Raw genomic sequence first — 15,287 nt, forward strand, 5'->3', positions numbered from 1 at the left:
ACTGGTAATGTATATAAATTTTGAGCAGCTAAGGGTGTTCTATTTGTTTGTTTTTACTGGATACTTAATGAGGAGATATTAAGGGAGCTCTGAAGCAAGCTGAGCTGCATCCAGGTTTAGTTGGTTTGGGTTGTTGGTGGTTTTTTTTTTCTGAGTTAGAGGAAAATTACATTGTTGACATTTTAGAACTCTTGTTTTGGAGCAGATCAATTTTCAAATTTCTAAAATAAATTTATGTAGTGCTGATTTCTCCCTGGGTTGTTAAAAACTAAACATACACTATGGTTGAAAAAGCAGGGTAACAAGGCATATCTGCTCAATATATGTGTCATCTCCTAATCACGCCTGTGAAGTTATGAGCTCAGCTGTGAAGCTTAAAAGAGTTTCCTAAGGCAGGCAGAGAACCGGAGCTGGTGCTGTTATGCAATTTGTGATTTGTCGGAGCACTTGGCAATTTCAGTCTAATGGTTTCAGCGTGTGTCCTTCACTTCGAGCTTGTTTAAAAATACAACACTAATGTGACTCGCATTTAAGGCATATGAATTATTAGAGTGAAAATGTAATAAGCTCTAAGGGTTTGAAGCCTCTGCAAATGAGCAGGATAAATTATATGTTAAAAGAAGTGGTCTTTTGCCGATTCTATACCACACTCTAGCAAAATTTCACTGCTAGATGTCAAGATGCATTTGACAGACTATTTCTTACTCTTTTCTGATCGTTTTTCTTCATGCCTTTATCTACAGTTCTCTCTATCTTACTCTCTTGTCTACTGAAACATTTTTGACAGTATCCAGCTGTCATAATATTGCCCAGCTTCTCAAATCTCCTGATTGAGCATCCTACAAATATACTCAGCCTTGGGGACTGAATCTGCTTTCTCCTCCCTCTCCCCATAAATGTGGAAAGTGTAGAATTTAGGAAGGTGCTGCTTCTCTACCATCTGATGAGAATTTCCTACATTCCTTGCTGCTGTTTAATAATAGTTGAAGAGAATTATTTTGTACACTCATTCTGCAGCATATTAAGCTTGCACAAAATTTCATACACATCTTATTTCATCCCTCATGGACTGGACTCAGTGCTCCAGCCATGGAAGAGAATTTTGTGCTCCCTCTGTTCTTCCTTGTGGCTGTATTTGAGTTGGCCTATTCTCTGGTAAACAGAAATGTGTCCTTCAGCAATGTTTTTGCACCTACACTTCATTTATCTCCATGACTGCTCATGTGGGGTTTCTTTTCATCTAATACCGATGGTCTCACCAGTTAGGATTATGAATATGAGAGACCAAGCTGAGGTGGCAACCAGTAAGTTTCCAGTTACCAACTGGTACTTGACAACATCCCCCTTTGTAACCTCCATAGCCTGTGTGGTCACCTAGGTGTGTACCCAGCTATAGGGCTTTTCCAGAAGTTTAGACAAGTATTTATTACCACACTTCATTTATTTGTTTATTTACATGTATTTATTTATTTAGCCATCCTTCAGTGGTGATTTTCAGTGATGGTTAGTTCCAACTGTTCTGAGGTTTGTTTTCAGGAGAGAATCAAAGATTTTTTTACCTTAACTCTACATTTGACTACTTTTCAATTCTTACTGTATCTTAACTAAGTATCCCACTTTGGTATAATATATTTAAAAACCACTTTCAGCACTCTTTTGTGAGTAGAAGCAGTACTAGCACTGTCACTTTTGTCTTCTCTGTTTGATAGTTCACTACCATTAGCTGAGTTCTTATATCGACACAATAATAGGAGAGACAGAGGAGAGGAGAGGAGAGGAGAGGAGAGGAGAGGAGAACTTTTTCTAGTTCATGTTTTAGAGAAGAGCTGCTTTTATGTAGTGAAGTGTTACTGTGCCAAATGGTCTTTCAGTTTTATCCTTTTTGCCTTTTCTTATAGGACAGTTTTTTCAGAGACAGGTGATTGCACATGACATTTTAGATGTCAAAAGCCACGTGTGATGTATTTATTTGCAGTCTCTCTGTTTTAGTTTTTCCTATTAAAACCAAGATGATTATCCATGTTAGAAAGCACTAACTTCACCTGCAATATCGTAATTGCAGGTCAGGTCAGGTTTCGCTTCCTATTGATTTCTGACCTTATTTAGACCAGTGGTTTCATTTATTTTAAGTTTTCTTTTTCGGATTGGAAATCCACTACAAGGGTAACATTACTCTGTGGAGCATCATCTTGATTCTTCCTTCACTCATCTAATTAAACAATAGGAATTTTGTCTTCAGTCATAATTATTTACATTACAGTTGCTAACAGATACAGAAATCCTTTAAAGCCCTGTCTTCTAAATGTATGGAAGGTGATAATAAATTTTTCTCCATTAGACTTCTTTTTAGCCAACTTGACAGCTTTGTGTTGGATATGAGGTCATCTTATTAGAAAAACTGATTAGGAAGGTCTGAAATAGAATTACTGTTCATGTGAATAAAACAGAAATGGTTTGAAATGTATTAGACAAGCCCACAAAATACATAAAGTAATTTTCTGTTTATTTTTTAATTAAAGTTGAGTTTTGTAATCTACAGATGGATTAGAAAAAAAAAATAATCTAGCAATTTAGGTTGTTGGTAATGGTTAATAGTGGAAGAGAAAGTTAGAGGCATTATTTTGAATTGTGTTCCAAAGTGTAATAACATCAGCTTAAAAAAAAAAATATGCCAATTGCTGATTGTATTAGATTACGTATAAATTTGGACCAGTAATTTATATGAAGACTGTTTTGGTAAGGCTCACATCCTCTAGGCAGACCTCTAACAAACCCTTTTTCCTTGTGAATATGACTCATCAGCTGCCTCAAATGACAAAACTGAAACTGAATCCAGACAGTAGCTGGGGAATATGTCATACAAGGTCTATGTTTAATATAGGAGACCGATTATACTCTTTGTCTGTGGCTTTATATGCTTCAGATACCCTCATTAACAAACCGCAGATCACGTTGCCATCATGTGGCACAGCAGATGCTGGAGTAGGAGGGAGGCTGGGACTCTGCAGTGTAAATACATGAAATAAAACTATGCGGCAGATCAGCACAAACCAAAACCCTACTGTTCGTTGCCATAAAAAAAGTCTTAAAAAAACCTCTGTAAGTATTGAAATTCTGGTTACAATTATACTGAAGATAATGGTATTTACATAATGGAACACAACAATGCATATGATAACAGTTCTTATCTGAGGTAGGGAAATATGAATTATCATGGAAACTTATGTGCTACAGTGTTAGTGATTAAAATATTTTTAAAAGAAAAAAAATTGGCACAGGAAATCTTAAAACTTGTCGTTATAGTTTGAATCAGCAAAATTAGGTATGTGTTTGGTTCAATCTAAGATATTGTTTCATGATTGTGACCATCTTACCAAAACTTAAGTGCCACAGCTTCACCAAATCTAAATCAGCTTTTGTGCTGATAATTATTATGAATTCCCATTTGTGAGAAAGGTCATATAGCAAATATCATTAAAGTTACATGTAAATAGGTAATCAGCCCGTATTAATCCCTCCCATGCCCCACTGGGAGTATGCAAATAAAGACAAAGAAAAGTAAATCTCGGTGTAATTATATGGAGGTTATGATCTTGCTGTTATCAGCACTCCCAAGATCACTTTTAGTCTCCTGACCTTCCAGTTGCTTGTTGAAATCACAGCCCCTTGGGCCAAACTGGGGGATCTTTTATATAGTAGCGTAACAGGGTAATTCATGGGTATTTAACTAATTCATCACCAAGAGTTGCTACAAAAAAAAAAAAAACAAACCAAAACCAACAGTCCATGCAAGCAAAGACAGTAGAATCAAGGCAAAAGAAAATAGTTCTAATTTGGTTTAATACAGAATGTGACAGTTTACTGAGGTGAAAATGCAATTCTGTCAATCTGTGTTAAAGCTACAGTGAAATAACAGTATCAGTTTTCCACTGGCGCTTCAGACACCTCATCCCAGTCTTTCAAAATTTTCCCCTCATATTTCTCTTGTGTAAGTGATATGCAATTCATCATCATCTACAAAAGAACGCTATTTGTATTTCAGGTGCATACATGAACACCATGTTTGAAACTGCTGTTACACATACGGCTTGTGGCTTTTACACTGTTCATGCAAGAACAGGGACTGAATATTTGGATCATATTTTAAAATCAAGATTTGAAGTTCATTGTATATTCTTATATTTTTCTATTTAAGCGTGATATTGCTATATTCTCCCTGAGTATTTATCTTCTTAAAATAACCTAAAAATTCCATGGATTTGGTATTTTATAAAGCTTCGTGAGGCTATTGATGTCTAATAACTCTAAGCTTACCCGTGTTACGATAGCTTAATATATCAAGGGGTATTAAAATATTATTTTCAAGATAAAATACTTCAAGGAGAGTGAGAAGTACAAAAAAAGAGACTGATTTCATTGTACTGAGTAAATTGTAATCGGGCTATTAGCTGACAGAGTTCTGTGCTGGCTGGGAGGAGATAAAGATATGACATGTGCACAAAAGTGATGGCTGGAAGATGAATAGACCTTCTAGGGAGCTGAACTTTCCTGATCAGATAAAGATTCTTCAGGTCTCTTTCTTGCAGTCTGTGGCACATCAAAGGCTGCAAGAAAGAGACAGTAACGTGCACTTGGAATCTGGGGACGAGACCTTCGACAATGGACAAATTTGAGATTGACAGGCAGCTGGGCTTTGGGTTTTTTAGTTGTTGGTTTGTTTTTATTTTCTTTTCTTTCCTTTTTTTTTTTTTAATGTGTGGTTGTGTAATCTTTCGTAATGCTTTTAAAAGTTAAAAGAAAACTTCATAGGCTGATGCAGTAAATAACACTTGCGTCTTATCTATCTTTCCCAATAGCTGTTTTGTTTTAAAGGTAATCATTCTCTTTGAAAGATTTATGGAAATCTAGTGGAAGGTAACTTGACTTCTTTCAAAGTTTGAATAAAAATAGTCATTTGTGAGCAGTGGCTGTCTTTCAAGGGATAATTGTTCTTTTGTTGATAAACTAAGTATTCTGAAAATTCTTGAAAATAATGCACCCCACACAATGTTTAGAAAATAGCATGGGAGAAAGCAGTTGTCAACCATCCTAAAAGGTTAAAAAATAAAATAAAATTTTAAAAAATAACAACAACAACAATAATAATAATAATAATAGAGGTAGAAAAAATTGTTTCATCTGGGAACATTTTCTAAACAAATGCTTGTTTAATCTCAGTGTTTTCAGCCACCTTAAATTTGACATCAGCTACTCTGTCAATCACACTGGCCAAATCTAGCATCAGCCCTTTTGGTCACTTACTTTGAAACACCATCTCACAGCTGTCGAGCATCCTCCAAAAGTGTAGGAATAGGTGCTACAGCATTTTTTTAGCTTTTGCAGACCTCTTTTCCTGGTCACGGTCTCTCAATTTATGTAATACTTCAAAGTAATTTGAGTTTCATCACCGTAATTTGAGAATCCTCACTCTCCAGCAAACTGTACAAAGTAGAAGTTAAGTACCTTGAAGGATGCCAGAATGTTTCTGTTACATGTTAGTTTTGTTTCTTTTTCCCCTTTTCAGTGGTGATCGGTTTTTTAATCCTCTCTATCTAAAAAGCCAGTGTCAAATAGAGCTTCATTCAAGGCCTGAAAACAACTCAAAGCTTTTGTCTTCGCAGCACACATACAGAGGCATGGAGTAAGAAATTATTAAAGCCTAACAGGCAGAAATATTGCTTTGGTTTAGAACCATTTCTGCTTATTTTCTTACATATAAAAATATGAAACTCAAAATTCCAGTATTTGCTAAAGAAATCTGCAGGGAACTGCAGTGGGTCATGGGGTTAAAGGAGGTGTTACCTTATTAAACCCTGATTGTAATGAGCGGGGAAATGGGAGGTGGCAGGTGGCTCCTGTGTCACTCTGCTGCCATTCTCCAGAGACTCTGCCATCAAAACAGAGAAGGCAAGACCTGACATTTGCATACCTCAAAAGGCAGCAGGCATGCTTTCTTTGAGAGAGATGAAAAATTAGTCCCTCCTTGTGTCACAATAAAGGGCATAGGTAACTTCGCAATCTAGCTATTTTTGACCCAGGAGTCTTGACTTCTTACTCTGGCTCTTGACAAAGCTCCTTCTGTGGAAAGGTGGGTATCTCCATTATTAGAATCCAAGTTGCTTTAGCAGCAAGGTTGTCCTTGCATAGAAATGTAACACTTGAGTGAACACCTTAGCTTCAATATATATATTCATATATATATAATTAATACTCTTCCTTTGTCTTCCTAAAAATATAAGATATTGCGGGGGAGAGAATGATACTGTTTTTTGCATGCACAGGCTTCCCATTAGTCAATCCATGTCTTTTAAAACACTCACTTGTTGCAAATTAAGTCCTACATGATCTATGTCCTTGTGATAGCCTGCACATAAACGTAGATAAAGAGATTTCTGCTGGAGATGAGCTGGGTAGTCAGAGTACTGTAATCGACTGGTTTTTGGGAAATGATCCTGCGGGTTTTTTGCATATGTAACTTCCACAGCTGTAGAATTGCAGGATTGCTCTGTTGCAGTAATAGATGGTGAGAATACAATATTTACCCCCATTTTGAGAGACCAAACGACTTCTTCTCATGACCACTTACAGATTTATTCTAGTCTTGGCTAACAGCCACTATACTGACTACTAATAATCTTTGTAGTATTTATAAGAATTGTTGATGGAAAAGATGATCTGTTTCAGGGAAAACATGGCTTTTTATTTGCTTTCAGGTTTTTTGCTTTATAGTGCAGATTAGCTGAAAAATCTACCAACTTTTCTTGAAGCTGAGGAATTTCAAGTGTGACTGCAGTTCTTTCCATGCAAAATTCCCAGTAATGTTAATGCTCATTATGTATTTCTCTTCATAATCCATCTATCAGTTTGTGCATCTTTTGTGGAAAACAATTGTAGTTTGCTGCGTACCTTAAGGTAGTCGAGCAGACTGTGAGGGAAATCTGAGGGCAATGGCAACTGCAGCTGTTGATGTGTAGTACGTGTCATATCTTACTTTGCTACAATCTGGTGAAACATGATGTAATCACCTTGAACCCATCAGAGGATATGCAAATTTAGATGCAGAACTGGCTATACTGAGTGGAGAAATTAGAAGGACCACATTGTTCTAGTATATTACTAGAAAACTAAAAATGTTGTAGGTATCTGAGGTCTTTGTCCAGTGGGGTCATGGGAGAGTTGCGCTATGCTTTTTCCCAGTGTAACACAACAAATTATATTACAATTTTGCTTTTGTAAATGTGGTACTTGGCTACTCTGGAGGGTACCTCCAATTGAGAATGTCTGTAGGATGCCAATAACTTTCTGATAGCTCATAATCATTTGAATTGACAACAAAACAAATGAGAAGGGACACTAATTTTCTGGCAGCAGAGCATACAGTTTTGTTGGGGTTTTTTGTCTACACAGGATGACTGCAAATGAAAAAGAAAAGGTCTTCAGTTTTGCTTTGTGAAATGTATCATCCTGATAGCTGTTAGAGGGAGGTGCCTCATGGGATCAGATACCATAGCAGTTGCTATGCCGAACTGAGGCTTCTGACAGCACTATCACCACGATTCCAGCTTACGTGAACTTTCTGGTCATACTCCTTTTGGTTGTCACTGAGAACTGACAGTTGACTCAACCGAAAATGCGACTTAGAGTACCAGTTCATTTTGTGTGGGAATTGGTCTGAATATTAAAAGGATCATCAGACTTACTGTGCACATGTCATTACACAGCAAAGCATTTCCATCCCTGGTTATCTGTGAATACAGCCAGACTATTTCTGTTAAAAAGGGACCGGAACTCCCCAGAAATGGTTACTAAGACATTTATAGGGCTATAAAATGATTTAGTCCTCAAAACAAGTCACTCAATGATTAGGACATGGCAGAGTCCACATGAACTTCATTCGCATCAGGCAGCTGCTTCTTCAGGTTCTTGCTGTCAGGCCAGGCTCTTGCCTGCAGGACTGCCGGCACTGCGGTCTGTGTGCAGCTCAACGGGACAGCTTGGCAACTTTTAAATGCTTCTTATAAATGTGTACAAACAGCTTTTTTTCGAAGACTTATGATTTTGCATGAGGGACGTCACCAACGCAGTGGATGTGTCTGCACAAGAGATTGATATCAAAGAGCAAAATCTGATCATTCCTGTGTGCCATGCTTTGCTTCCCGGGGGGCTAAGTGGGCACACTGGATTTCTTTCAAATTAATTTAAATGGGAAATATGCCCTCTAGGAGCACGCCTGTTACTCTCCATCTGCTAAAGTGCAATCAGTCCATGGGACCAGACTACAAGCTAATCCAAATTACTCAGTTTTTATGGCTCCCTAATAATCACAGGGGATGTCAGTACTTCCTATAATTGAAGCTACATAATTTAATGCAGAAATAACTGTCCATAGTAGAGTGTTTTAAGATTCTAATAAATACTCGTCATTGGATGGTAGATCAAATTAATACATATAAGGCAAGGTGGTGTGTGTAAGGAGAAAGTATTTTCAGAAAGATATTGATGGATTTTGAACTTAACTGGAACTTCTGAAGTGACATTGGAATGAGGGTTAAGCTTTCTAATGCATAATTGCAGTACTTAAATAAGGAAAAAATACAGAAATTAGCATTTTTAAAATTAGATTGTTAATCTCTACTCAAATATACATAATTTTCATGTAAGTGCAAAAAAGCATAGCTATATAGAAAATCATACAGAGAAAACATGTATTTGAAGAAAATAACAAAGACTTTACTATATGATGAATCAGTAAAGACTAAAATGTATGCCCTCTCTTTCTTTGTTTCCAGCGCCTCGCTAAAGAAGCAGAGAAGTACCAAGCATCTCATCAGTGGAGAGATGAGTTTGGAGTAAGTTTCGGTTTTTCTCCTTTTAACCCTTCTCATTTTTTTTCCTCTTTGAAATGTTAACTATATTCATACAAACACGTTTTTTATATATCCACCACAGAAGGAGTCATTGCATATGAATGGGCATTTTATTTTATTCAGTAAACAGAATCTCATTCTGGGTGTCTAGAGAATAAAGTGGACTTTTCACTTCAGAAGCTTCACAGACGCAGGGATGTAGCTCTGAGGTGTACACAAGACATCTGTTTGTTTTGACATATGAGCAATGATTGCAGAGAAGACATCTGAGCGATGGTTACTGTCAGTTAAAAGTGTGCTACTTCAAGCACAGAAATGCAGAATCACAGAAAAGATTTTTACAAGTTGTTTGTAGTTATGTGGTGGAAAACAAGCAGGAAAAAGCTTTATACAGAAGGTCTTGGTTATCTGTGTGACTGTTTATATTGAGAGTCATAGATTACATTTTTAGAATCCTTTTCTGTACTTTAATAACTATGTCTCTTCGATATTCTAGTAAAACTAGAAGAGACCCTAACCTGGTCCAACACTAAGCTATCTTCTTCAGTAATTTCAGACTTTACTGAAAAACAACAATGTACAACATTAATTCTTCATTACCGATCAAGCAAAATTAATGTTGTTCTGCATGATTATAAGCCTGCTAATTTCAGGCTACAGCTCCCTGCTAAGTGTCAAAGTCATCTATTATGCCTTCATTACCTGTTCCTTCAGAAACAAAAGCAGATGGTTCTTTTACGTGATGCTGCCACAAACCGAGACTGTTTCCACATCCACTAGAATCACAGGGGCAAAGTTAAATGCACCGTGCTTTTCTATAATGTCCTTTGTGATGCAGTGTTTCCCAGACACTTAATGGTAGAGTCCTGAAAACAAACAAAAAAACCCTAAAGTCAGGACAAATAATTCAGGTAAGACTAACTGGCTTTTAGGAGTGCAAAGAGTGTTGATACAGCCTGGATGCTTTTCAGAGTGTGCTCTCTGGAACAGGCACAGCTTCTAATACACGATTAAACACGAACGTGTATTCCATAGGGATGCAATAATGAGAATGCTACAGCGACCTTTTCTGCTAATCTGTGTCTGTTTTGAACGGAAAACAAAACCTTCAGGTTTGATGAACTCAGTGCAGAGCAGTGTGAATACAGTCAGATGCTCTTTCTAATCATTTTGCTTCTTATTGTGCACACTGGCATCACATCAACCACACCATCTCAGCTCTTGGTTTTCTTCTTAACTTTTACTTGCAGTAAAAGTCAGTCATACCAGAGAGTCTTCTGGTCTCATCATAATTCATTGCCAAGGAGAGATCTCAAAAGTAATTTTGAAATGTGATTTTATATTAATGTTGTGGCTCAGACAAAGACTATGGTAAGAATAAAATAAAAAAGAACGCAGTTGGATTTATAATAAAGTAACTGCAAACTGAGCTTGTGCTTTACTGTTTTGAATTTGGATGAGAACAGTGTACACTATATAATAACCTTGACATTAGGTTATGAAATTAAATTTCAAATAAATGTATTAAGCTTCTTATAATTTAATTTGCTCCATTTTTGCCAGAAGTAATCTTTCTTCTCTGCTAGCCTACTTCTTAGAAAATGCCTGCTCAAATTAGTTTGCACACAGATCTTTCTGATAAACTTAATTTTCACTGGAAGATTTATTCTTCTAATGGCTGTGATGGAAAATACAAGATATACTTTAAAACTTTCTGTGGATGAGGGTTCTGATAGCATTATTAATAGTCTTCATCGTACTGTATGAGGTTTATTTCTTGTCCAGGATTTGGTTCTGGGTGATGAAAGCCCTTCCATTAGCATTGCACACAAGTCACTGTAGAAATAAACTCTTTGGGACAGTCTATTTCTGCTTCTAATGAGCCCACAATCAGCAATGTCCTTGACAACCAGATTGAATAATGGCCTCTGGAGTTTTAGGGTGAAAATACCACAAACATTCTTTCTGGTGAAGTTTAGATGGGCTGACTTCAGTGGAACAAATCCAAAAGAAGAAGGGCAAAGGGTGCTGGCCATGATACCAGGGTATACACAGAGCCACAAGGAATGTGTCAATCAGAAGACTGCCAGAGGGCCTGTTCTAAAACCTTATTCAAAATATGAATGTTTATTGCACAGTTTGCAGCAGAAGAAGCATATAAGCATTAATGATTTTGTTTTGCAGGTTAATATCACATTATAATAAATATTCAGTATCCTCAGATGTGGTCTTCTGAAATTAGGTGTTACAAGGAGAAATCTTTGAAGATCCAGATTTGGCCTCACAGTTCCATTTTTTGTTATTTCAGTTAATAATTTCATGTAAAGGCTGTCAGAATTGTCTTAAGGAGAGAATTTGCTTACCTTTCAGAAAGAGAGCTGGGAGTAAACCATCAATAGAAACACATATCTGCAACTACTACTAAAAAACCCTTTTTTTTGTGGTTAAATGAAAGTAGAACCAGGTGATCAGGACCAGTCACCATGAGTTTACGAAAGGCAGGTCCTGCTTGACCAATCTGATCTCCTTCTATGACAAGGTGACCCACTTAGTGGATGAGGGAAAGGCTGTGGATGTTGTGCACTGAGACTTCAGTAAAGCCTTTGACACTGTTTCCCACAACATTCTCCTGGAGAAGCTGACAGCTCATGGCCTGGATGGGTTTACCCTGCGATGGAGAAAGAACTGGCTGGAGAGTCAGACCCAAAAAGTGGTGGTGAATGGAGTCAAATCCAGTTGATGGCTGGTCATGAGTGGAGTTCCCGAGGGCTCAGTGCTGGGGCCAGTTCTTTTTAACATCTTTTTCAATGATCTGGATGAGAGGATTGAGGGCACCCTCAGTAAGTTTGCAGATACCAAGCTGGGCAGCGGTGTTGATCTGCTGGAGGGTAGGAAGGCCATACAGAGGGATCTGGATTGTTGGGCTGAGGCCAATTGTCTGAGGTTCAACACGGCCAAGTGCCGGGTCCTGCACTTGGGTCACAACAACCCCAGGCAGCGCTACAGGCTGGGGAAGAGTGGCTGGAAAGTGCCTGGGGGGAAAGGACCTGGAGGTGTTGATTGACAGTGGGTGAACATGAGCCAGCGTGTGCCCGGGTGGCCAAAAGGCCAACAGCATCCTGGCTTGTATCAGGAATGGTGTGGCCAGCAGGACCAGGGAAGTGATTGTCCCCCTGTACTCGGCACTGGTGAGGCCCCACCTGGAATCCTGGGGTCAGTTTTGGGCCCCTCACTACAGGAAAGACATTGAGGTGCTGGGGAGAGTGCAGAGAAGGGCAGCGCAGCTGCTGAGGGGCCTGGAGCACAAGTCTGATGAGGAGCGGCTGAGGGACCTGGGGCTGTTCAGCCTGGAGAACAGGAGGCTGAGGGGAGACCTTATCACTGGCTGCAACTGCCTGAGAGGAGGTTGGAGCATGGAGGGGGTTGGTGTTGGTCTCTTTTCCCAAGTAGCAAGTGATAGGATGAGAGGAAATGGCCTTAAGTTGTGCCAGGGGAGTTTTAGATTGGATATTAGGAAAAATTTCTTCACAGAAAGGGTTGTCAGGCATTGGAACAGGTTGTCCGGGGAACTGGTGGAGTCACCATCCCTGAAGTGGTGGACTTGGCAGTGTTAAGTTAATGGCTGGACTCTAAGATCCTAAAGGTCCTTTCCAACCTAAATGATTCCATGATGCTATGATTCCGATTTTAAAATAATGTTTTAATTTTATCTGAACTAGTTGGTTCATACTCACCAAAAAAAAAATTGCCATATGCATAGAAATTTCAGACTGATATGAATTTGAACCAGGAAAGCAGTGACCCAGCAACTTCTTGAACAGCAAATATCTTTTGTTAGCCAAAGTATTTTCATACTCCTGTCATGCTGTCACCCTGCATAGCTTTCTAAAGACACAGATTGACACTGGGTACTATATATATATTTTTTTTGATTAAGAAATGGACACTTGCCAGGTGTATATTGATTGTCTCAAAAGCAAAAATAAAAGTCTAAAATTAGTTAAGGGCACGTATCTTACATATTTACCATTAGTTTTTAGTTGACTGAAATAGAGATCATAATGGATTTTGGCATTTTACATGGATAATTAAATAACAAAATAATTTTGGCAACTACTGATTAATTTACTAAGAAGTGCAAAATTATTCAAAATAATATTAATTACTACTAATAATTAATAATACTGAATGTCTTCTGTATAAAAAAGGAAAAAAATATCATTAATATTGGATTGCAACATGTCGTTTTCTGATTAAGCTTAAAGACAATTAAAATATCTGAACTACAGTTTACATTTAGAACTCTAAAGTAATACTTTCCTGTTATAAAACTATTAAGTCTTTAGAGAACATTTTTTGAAGTTTATGAAGGCAAATCCTGAGTACTTAGCTTCAGGAAAATAAAGAAATGCCATTCTCTGCTTCCTGCTCCATAGGTATTGCCCAATTCCCTAGCTGCACGTACAGCTGGAGAAATAAAACCTTCTTAAATGTTTTTTAGATTAGTGCAGTTACAAATCAGAGGTACAAACCAATATTTCTAAAGGAAACAGCCTTGTCAGTCTGAATTTTCTTGTATGCTGCAGAATGAAAGGGGAGTGGTTTTGACACTTGTGATGGTCCAATTAATTTTCTGGCTTAGAGATGCATGAAAAAAATTGTACGTGAATTGAAAGAAGGAGGGAAAAATTCTGTATGGAATAATTGCTGTTATTCCCCAAATGAATCTTCTACAATTACATTTGATACCACATTTGATTGCCTTGCAATGGTTGGTTAACTAAAGCAATTTTGTTTCCAGTTGGGTTGCAATATTAATTGTACTTACACATGTATAAACATAAGGGATATCTCATTCATATTTTAACAAGGCAAGTCCTTATAGATGGCCTATTAGCATCCACTTATTTATATGAAGACTGAAACTCAGGCTTTAGGAATTAATTATCACATTAAAAGGCCATATGAAATATCCTTTCAATGTACCTTATCTTTTAACCAATACTGTCATTTCATATTCTTCTGTGTAAATGATGATTCATCAGTCCTGGTATTTCTGAGATACCATTTGCTGTGTGTCAGCTGGTGTTTATGTACCAACTGCTCTGAAAAGAAAAGAAAATATTACTTTAGAATTATAATTTTTTTTCTCGTACAAATATTGGCTGCCTAATACTGTAGTGAAAAGTTGCTCAGCAAAGAAGTGGAAGATAAAAATGGTAACTGAGATAAAACAAGTCACTCATCATAAGAGTTGATCCAAGAGGTGACTTGCAAGAGCAGAGCAGTAGTAGGAATTTCTGTGCTTGACCCCTCCTGAAGATTTTAGTTTTCAAGACTATCTGTAATTTATTGTGGATGTTACAACAATGCTAAAACACTACATCTTGAAGCCTCAGCTGGGAAACGAACAAAACACTGAACTTTCAAATTTAATGCTGCTTCATTTGAAAGAGGCAGCTCGGTGAACACAATTTGTCTTCTGAAAGAGAAAAAAACTCTGTGAAGAAACCAAACTAATTTTTTTTTTTTTTCCCCTCAGATCATCAGAGAGAGGGTGCAGCTCTCTTATTGCTTGCACCTGATAGTCCTCTTGGATGCAAAGAGCATCTGTGGAAATGATACTGTTCAGATTTGTCACCAGACCTGGGGTACAGGAAACCAGTCCCCACAGACACAGAGTAGATGTGGGATCCTTTCCCAGTAAAGTCATATATCCTTCAGAATTTTGTGAGAGTTTAGCCACACTAAACATGGGCAAAGTGTCAAAGCTGTCTGTATCTTCACACAATGCTCTGATCCAAAACCCAGTAAAATAGATCTTCTATTGATTTTTGACATTTTGAATAAGGCCTCACACTTCTAAAGCAAATGTGATTTGGAAAAAAAAAAGTGCTGAATGATTGATTTAAATTGACAGGCAGATGGTCAAGGTTTTATGGAGCATAATATTTTATTCTCTGAAGAGCTGTGTGCCACTTTCACTTCAGTGACATATAGCTTTCATTTGTATATCATTTAAATTAAACGTACCATATCTCACTGAAAGGAGTGAAATCACCTTTTTTCAGTCAGTGATTCTTTGTCCTTTGACATCTTTCTACTCCAGGGACAGAGCTCAGTGTGTGCACTGGCAGTGGTGGGAAGGTGAGTTGCAGAGGAAATAAGAATGAATCATATTTACTGAAATTCGATGGTTTCAGGGGTGGCTCTGCTTATCAAATCACTTACACCTTTTTGTTTTGGAAAAGCCTAGGGTGAGCATTTCAGGAACAGGTATTTTTTGGCAAGTTTTTCGGTCGTGCTTTCTCAAAAGAGTCTGAGAGACACAGCATTGGAAACACCCTCACCCTGCTTTCCTGAGACCTCTGTATGGAATAA

General features: G+C 37.7%; 1 protein-coding gene across 1 annotated transcript in view; it reads left to right on the forward strand.

Annotated features, from left to right (window-relative positions):
- Positions 1–15,287, forward strand: part of CACNA2D1 (calcium voltage-gated channel auxiliary subunit alpha2delta 1) — a 408,307-nt gene that overhangs the window by 181,952 nt on the left and 211,068 nt on the right. The window contains exon 4 of the mRNA XM_065643236.1: positions 8,829–8,888. Coding sequence (XP_065499308.1) covers positions 8,829–8,888 — 60 coding nt within the window. The remainder of the gene's footprint in view (positions 1–8,828; positions 8,889–15,287) is intronic.

This window comes from Caloenas nicobarica, chromosome 1 (genome assembly GCF_036013445.1).
Source record: "Caloenas nicobarica isolate bCalNic1 chromosome 1, bCalNic1.hap1, whole genome shotgun sequence".
NCBI lineage: Eukaryota > Metazoa > Chordata > Aves > Columbiformes > Columbidae > Caloenas > Caloenas nicobarica.